The sequence below is a fragment of the Episyrphus balteatus genome, chromosome 1 (genome assembly GCF_945859705.1).
Source record: "Episyrphus balteatus chromosome 1, idEpiBalt1.1, whole genome shotgun sequence".
NCBI classification, from domain to species: Eukaryota; Metazoa; Arthropoda; class Insecta; order Diptera; family Syrphidae; genus Episyrphus; species Episyrphus balteatus.
The window spans coordinates 133,126,677-133,135,052 of record NC_079134.1 but is presented as its reverse complement, the minus strand read 5'-3'; the positions used below and the strand labels follow the sequence as shown (position 1 = coordinate 133,135,052).

The 8,376-nt window shown below is 31.4% G+C and overlaps 1 protein-coding gene across 1 annotated transcript; it reads left to right on the top strand.

The window, feature by feature from the left end:
* The first annotated feature begins 6,155 nt into the window (after nucleotides 1-6,155).
* On the top strand, nucleotides 6,156-6,922 carry LOC129912358 (keratin, type II cytoskeletal 1-like). Its single transcript, XM_055990578.1, has 2 exons — nucleotides 6,156-6,415; nucleotides 6,477-6,922. The coding sequence occupies exons 1-2, from the start codon at nucleotides 6,407-6,409 to the stop codon at nucleotides 6,777-6,779; spliced, it is 312 nt and encodes a 103-aa protein (XP_055846553.1). The 5' UTR covers nucleotides 6,156-6,406; the 3' UTR covers nucleotides 6,780-6,922.
* Nucleotides 6,923-8,376: the final 1,454 nt, after the last annotated feature.

Below are 8,376 nucleotides of genomic sequence, written 5' to 3'. Positions count from 1 at the left end.
AATATCTAACATTTTTTTTTCCAGATCCATCGATCATGAAGTGTGTTCCATCATCCGAGACAAAACCCACTTGAGCTGGAAAATCAAATATGCCAAATTTCCCATATCCCAAAGAATCAGCTTGCATCCAATTGATGCCTCCTTTCGGGTAAATAAACTGAACATATGTTTCATTCGAGTTGCAAATTATTACAGCCTAGATTGAAAACAATTTCAATGTTTATTAGTATCTCTTAAATTATAAAGTTGGTTTACCTGGAAAGTATTCAACTTATCTGTTTGATTAGCATAATATCCAACATTCTCCCAAGTAGCCACATATAATGTTGTGGCTTCAAACGCATTATCGGCAACTATTATGCTAACAAGTTCATTTGCCTTTTGTAATTTCTCACGATGATGTGATTTGAAGAGACTGATGATGGTTGAGTCATTTTGAGCTGATGTATCTACGTTTGCAAAAAATGGTGCAATGGATGGAATTTTCCCTGGAATTTCTTCATTGAGATATTCGGGAAATTCTTTGGTAAATGTTAAAATTCCATTTGTATTTATCTGAAAATAAATTAAATGAAAAAAATGTTGATTTTTCTTCAGTTTCAACTAAGCGAAATAATTTCATGAACATCATTTAAGAATGATGCTCGCACGCTTTCACCCTAACTTTGGCTCCTGATGGTTAAACATATCCTAGTCAAACTAAGTCAAAGTTATGTAGTAAAAGTCTTTGCATATGTGATAATGGCCATAGGAAAAATGTTTCCCACCCTGCTGCAATCAAACCCATTTCTTCCATTTTCACGAAGTCTTAACTAGTTCATCGGTATCAAATTTGGTTCACTCAACCCAAAGTTATGAGGTAACAAACATTAAAAAAAAAAAAAAAAATACAGCCGAATTGAATACCTCCTCTTTTTCGGAAGTCCGTAAAAAATAAACTGAAAAGGTCAAGTCAGAAGCAATTCAGATTAACTAAACAAGAAATACTAGGAAATGATTTCCACTTTTTTTATAAATTCTAATTCGTCTATCTAACAACCAGTGGTTAAAAACTAAACCCAAAGTAATTTATGTTTGAATTAAATTATAGTTTTTGGTAGAGTTGCCATACGTCCGGGTTTTCTCGGACATTAAGGTACTCTTTTTTGCCTGTGTGAGCGACCGACGACGCGTCGCGACGTCGCGACGTCCCGACGCACACTGGTCGATTCAGTACATCGTAGCTGGCATAAACAAAAAATACCAAGACTGGAAAATTTCGTACGTCTTTCCCCCCAAAACCCTTTTGTGTACAGTGCTGTCTGTGAATATATGTGAAAGCCACCATGTTGGTAAATGACGTTAACACGCACACATTTATAGATTCACGACATTCACCACACATTTGACACGAACACAACGATAGGTTCACGACATTCACCACACCGCGCAGCTTGTAGGCAAACGTCAGTTGACCGCCGAGTTTCCAGTCTTGGTATTTTTTGTTTATGGTAGCTGGTCAAAAGTCGAAAAAAAAAGTTGTTCTCAACATAAAAAACACCGTTAGGCCGAAATTAAATATTCTTAAACAACAAAAAACAACAAAAATAATTTTTTGATGCCGTTATTTTATTCATGGGAAGCATCTCAATGTAATCATTCATGATTTGCTCACTCTCTATTTTAACGTCCACGAGTTAACAAGTGTTTACAAAGTGATAGTTTATGATAAAAGTGAGTAATTGAGTTGAACAAAAAAATGTCAGAAAATGCTAGTGGTATGCATTTTTAAATTCAATTTGTTTTTTGTAAAAAAAACGTCGAATTCTATTTCTATTAACTGAATGTTGTAAGTCATTTTTTTGATAGTTTTCAGATGTTTGTTTTTTACTTCTTGGACGATTAAAAAAAAGTGCCGAAGAGTGCCATCGTGAATTTTTTATATTTTGTAGTTTGAATCATTACCTTTAATTTGATGCTAAAATTAAGTGCCGAAAACCGCCGCAAACAATTTTTTCGTCTTTTTCAAGTACCAATTCGCTCTTTTTAAGGTGACCATTTTTATTACGGAAGGACATTGTTCAAGATTGTCTAGCTTGTAGAGCATGAACTGTTATGTGTGATATATGAAATGAAAGGTTATATTATCTCTTTTCAAAATTAAAATAAATCAAATTTACAAATGCTCTATGTAAAAAGATATTACGTGTCAAAAAAAAGACCATCTTTTTACCGTTATCTCAAAAATGTGACTATGAAAAAGACTGAAATTTTGCACAGATATAGTCCTGGCTTTTATTTATATTCCCTTTTAATTTGATTAATATATCTATCAAAACGAAAAAGATATAAATAAAAAACGGTTAAAAGGGCTCGAAAACGGTCAAAAATTTGGGAAAAAGAAATATTTTTTCCCATTAAAGATATCTCGGGCAGTAAAAAAGACATCAGAAAGATTTAAACAGGCATTGAAAGATGGAAAACAGTTCTTATAGAAACTGTTACTAAATATGTTCAAACAATTTTCCTTATATAAAAGAATAAGGTCCGAAGTACCCAAAAAAACGTTTTTTTGCATCTTCTAACGGTAATATTTCAAAAACGGGAGCTGATTAATTTTTTTTAACTTCGGATTCGAGTTCAGGACACCGAAAACCTTCAGTAAAGTGTATTTTTGTTTTGGCAACAAAACCCTTGTAAACCAGTGTAATAGTTTAAGCTGTACAGTGTACATTGATAATGAATATAGCAGCTAAGGTGAAAAAACTGCTAACAGGCACGGGAAGAACGGGAGATTAGGGTTCATCGATTTGTAAGACGTTATCACTTTAAAAATAATATTCCAAGCCATTAAGACATATAAAAGAATTAAGTCCACCTAGTGACTCAGAATCGACCACTGTGCGACGCATGTCCCAGGATAGTTTCTATTAATTGTCCCGCATTGTAGGTACTCTTATCAAACCTTTTTGTATTTCACTATTTGTATGCTACTCTTAATTCATTGCTTATTCTAAAAACTAATCGAGTTCATTTAAAGCGAGGGGTATTTTTTTTTTTATTTAATGTTCCAATAATCAAAACTCAAACATTTGCGTATATCGTCGGCTTAGAGTGTAAACCTGCTAACTCCCACCTGCTAACTCCACATAAAAATGATTTCAAAAATTGATTAAAAATACAAAAAGCTTTCAAATCTTATCAATTCTTTTACATTTAATTGTATGAAATCTAAGGAATAACTTTATGCTCGCTTGAATTAATTCAAACATTTAGAAATATTTTATTTTTTAACAATTTTGTCACGAGTGTAAAAGTGAAGTTAGCAGGTTTACACTCTAAGCCGATGATATGAGCTTTTTGTCAGTGAATTCTCTGATTACCAAATAATTTTAAATCTTTATAAAAGTTAATATTTAGTTTGAAATAACAGTATTTCTGAGGCTCTTCCGAATTTTTTATGTAACTTTAAGTTAAGAGCTACAAAATTAACACTTAAAGAAAACGATTGTAATGATTTATGCAATTTATTGAATAAGCAAACAATTTTTTATTGAAAAGATTTTCTTTTTGAATTTTATTAATTATTTCGTAAACCGTAAGTCCGGGATTTTTGCATCTCGATTACTAGTTTCATCAAAATATATCTGGCAACCCTAGTTATTGGTTAAAATATTGGCTTGTTTTAATATAAAAATATTTATTTAAAACTTACATAAAGTCGATTGTATGTATTACTATAAAAACTGATAGGGGTATCCATTTCTAAATCCATTAAACCGTATTTACTATCTCCATGTTCAAGAATCTTTATGATAGGTTCATCGGTATGCTTATAAAGCTGATTAAAGATCGAACTATTTAGTGAGTTTGAATGTGCGGCATGAACAGTGGCCAAATATTCTTGCATAATTATTAACATGCAGCACAAAAACTTTGCAAATTTACAAAAACTATTCATTTTGTTATTTTAACTATCATAAAGATTACGAAGCATAATAACAAAATAAATAAAATAATAATAAAGACACTGTAGAAGCAAGCGAATTAAAATATTTTTTATTAATATTTTTACTTCACTGCCAAAAAAAAAAATCCGGAAAGAAATATAAGCAAACGTTAATTCGATATCTCGTCAACTGATTTTAATAAAATCAAAAGTATAGGTATGTCTCATTTTAAATGATCTTCAGATTTCTTTTATTTGAATATGACGTCATAAAAATTCTATGTGGCGTATTTTAAAATTTTAGGCCCTGGGCCAATAGATAATAATGAACTAGACATTTTTTTACTTGCGATTTAGGTAATAAAGCATACATATAGGGCAAGTTTGGGTTCGAAAAACAATCGAACTGGACTTCGATCCGAAAACATCTGCTTCAGAATGAAGGAGAAAATAACATATTTCGATTGAAAATAATTCAGCAACCCGAACTCCTACAAACTTTTGGTTTTCAGTTATGAATAGAGTCTAAAAAGTCCTTTCTTTTGATGTCTCATTCGATGGATTTGGAGAATTTTTGAAAATTCCTCTTTTTTAGACAAGGAATTTTTTTAGCATAGGCTTGTTCACTGTGATCTCATATCTGTAAACCAAAACTTGTTTCGGGACCTTATCAATTTTTTAAGCCCTTTTATCAAATTTCTTCAAATTATTGTAAGGAATACAAAAAATTTATTTCAAAAAACCGTGCCTGATTTTCGTGGTAAATTTATTCAAGATTTCAAAACCCTCTTTAATTTTCTAATACAATCAGCGCAGCGGTTGCTGAGATATTGATGGTTAGAGACAAAAATATCCTCTTCCATTAAAAGTTCGATTTCATTAATTTTGTGATTACTTAATTTTTACCACTAGTGGGTATTTATTTTCGATAAAAGGTATAGGTATTTACTTTTATCAGAAATCGTTAAAAACCCCTATTTTTTTCTCCCCCACTTCCAGACATCTTTTGCGATCCAATCCAAAAGATTTTTCTCCTTGTGAAAAAATTAACTTTGGGAATTTGAAAAATTAATCAACAAGCAAAAAAAAATAAATCAACAAAGAAAAATAATGCTAGAAAAACGTAGGTAGACTATTATAGTGTACCTACCTACATCTTGAATAACAATATTTTATTTAAAATTCCTTCAATGCTAATTGTTTAAATAATTTTAGCACACATTCTAATTAATATACTCACTCAACTTGGTTGAAAAATTCTATCAAAGTGATTTCAGTTCTATTTGAGACTCTTAATTATAAACATTAAATTTAAAAGTGTTTTAAATTTTTAATCACAGTATGAAAATAGTAAGTTTTTTTTCTGCATTAGCTAATACTTACAGTATTTTTAGAATAAAAACTACTTTCCAGTTCCTTTTAATCTTCCTACTTATCATTACCATGTCGACCTATGTAAATGCAAGAGGAGGAGGAGGTGGCGGTGGTGGTGGTGGTCATGGCGGAGGAGGTGGAGGCCATGGTGGTGGATTTGGAGGTGGTGGAAGAGGCGGTTTCGGTGGAGGCGGCAGAGGATTCAGTGGTGGAGGAGGTGGATTTGGTGGTGGTAGAGGTGGATTTGGTGGTGGCAGAGGAGGATTTGGTGGACGCGGAATATATGGTGGTGGTGGAGCATTCTTTGGCGGTGGAGGTGGCTTTGTACCTCCATTTCGAAGACCTTACGGTGGATTTTATTGAACTAAGTAAACTTTTTTAAGTCTCTGATGTTATTTTGGTACTTTTTTAACTAAAGAAAAATCATATTTAATAAATATTCGCATATTTTGAGCATTTGCGTTGAATTTAAAATTCTAAGAAAGAAGTCCTATAACTTGTATTCAAATAAGCATTGAATAAGCATTTCCTTAAAGCAATATCGTCTGCGGAAAGCAACATTGTTCTAACTTTGTAGCATTTCTTAAGGACAATTCGGCTTTCCGCCGACGATTATGTGCACTTCAAAACAAAATTCAAAACAGATAAAAACCAAATTCAAGAGAATTGGGCAAGATTCTAACATTAGCTTAAATGTCTTTCTTCGAGTATTAATGCTAAAAAATTAGCTCATTGTCTTGTGACAAGAATTTAAGATTATGTTCGAAGACAAAAAAAAATGAAATACAAGATAATTACTAATTAAATAATTAAATAAAATTATAAATTAAATAATACCGGGGATTTCCCAAAAACAAAGTCGTCATTTCAATGATCGACAAAAGAAGACCTTTACTCACTTTTGAGTCAACAAATAATATTCCATCTTAAACTCATTCAATGCTAATTGTTTAAATAATTTTAACACTTATTCTAAATTAGATAACGTGCAATATGGATGCTATCAAGTCAAGACATTATCGAAGTGACTTCAGTTCATTCTGAGACTTTCAGTTAAAAACAATTTGATTAAAAATATATATATTTTTTTAATTTGCATTTATCATGAACAAAGTGAGTTGTTTAAAAAAAATATTGAACTTCAAAAATATTTACATATTTGAAACCCTTCTAGATCATTTTTATTTGTTTACTTTTATTTCTGCTGGTGAGCTATGTAAGTACAAGAAGAGGATTTGGAGGCGGTGGTGGTGGAAGAGGGGGTTTTGGTGGTGGTAGAGGGTTCGGAGGTCGAGGATTTGGTGGTCGAGGATTTGGCGGTCGAGGATTTGGCGGTCGGGGATTCGGTAGGGGTGGCCCTTTCTTTGGCGGCGGCGGTGGATTTGGATATCCATATCGACGTCCTTATTACAGAGGCTATGGATATGGAGGATATGTTCCAATTCCAGTGCCATTACCAGTTCCTGTTTTACTATAGAAAACAACAAAAATTTGTATTATTTATTGAATAAATGTTGTTTTATTGTTCATTTTTGGTGGATTAAAATTTGTACATTAAAGTACTTTTTTTTTCTTTTTGATATTACATTGTATAATTACAAAAAAATAAATTAAAAAAATTAGTAGAATCAAAATCAATTCAAAAATTTTACAAATACATATGTTTGTATGACTTACAATTATTAAAATCCACTGGAATAACAACTTGTGGAAAGTTTTAATTTACAAAAAATGCTTATATAAATATTAAAGTTTGGAAGCTTTTGTACCAAACGACTAGACAATAATAATTATAATGAGAATTTTTCGATGAGATCGATGTTTGCTTTGGTTTTTATATTTTATGTTTTGTGACTAGTTTCGAAGAACTTTTATGTTTTTTTTTTCTTAAAAATAACAATAAGGAAACAGATTTTGGAGTTAATTAAAAAATATGTATGTTAGTATTTCAATGAAAATTTAATACAAAATTTAAAAAAATGTAAAGTTAAAGAAACTAAAACTACGCATTCTCTTCTTTTTATATAACCTTAATGAGATTTAAGTACTAACGAAGTATCCCGTTTGATTTCTTGTATAATAAAGAATTTTTGAATCTTTTTTTTAATTAATGGGAAGTTTAAAAATTTTTTTTTGAAAATATTGATTTTTCAAAAACATTATTGTAAAAGAATGTTACATTTGTACTATGTATGTATATTAGATACAGACAATACTGAAAAGATCAGATAGTGAAGGGCTTTTATATTTTGAAATTTCAGAATCTCGGGGCCGGAAGTCGGTAATACTACCAAAGTTGATGAAACTAGTTGTCAGGCATACCAAAAACAATCCTTTTATGCCAGCGTTTGAAATTAAAGGGTTGAAAGACGTTCACGAGAACTAAATCAAGTAGCCCACAGGCGACGAAAAATACCATTACTGACAAAAAGAACATGTACGAAAAAGATTAAAATACGCAAGTGGAAGAAGACCTCCAAACACCCAATATATTGTACGTTCCACAGCAAAAAAGAATTAAACACGGAGGATCCAGAATAAGGGTTGGGGCACAGTGTTGGCCCCATACACCGAATTGAGGTCATAATGTATCAGCATCTCCATATTTGGATAATACAGGAACTAATGCTCCACTATCGCTGAAGAAATAGGTCTAAATAGCAGCAATAGGATTAAATAGCAGCAATGGTTCAAGGCAAGTAGAGTTGATGTGATGGAGTGGCCCGCACCTGTGTTGCGATGGCAGGAAATATGTTTTTTAGTTGCAAACCAACCAACAACAGAGCCGTTTGGGGAATCTAAATAGCATTTATGAAGTTCCATAAGCTTAGAAAGGTGTTAAAGATTCTAACTGTCAACTTCATATTATTATAAGAATTTTTTCTCCCTTAAATTCGATATTCGATTTATTTAAATTTCAATCAGATTTTTACTCGATTTTGTAATTTATAATTAATTTGTTTTTTTTTTTGTTTTATATTTATATTATTTGTATATTCTTGTAAGGAAGCTAGCATTAAGCTGTACCAAATAAATAAATTAAATAAAACCTCACCAACTTGTTATGTGCAACT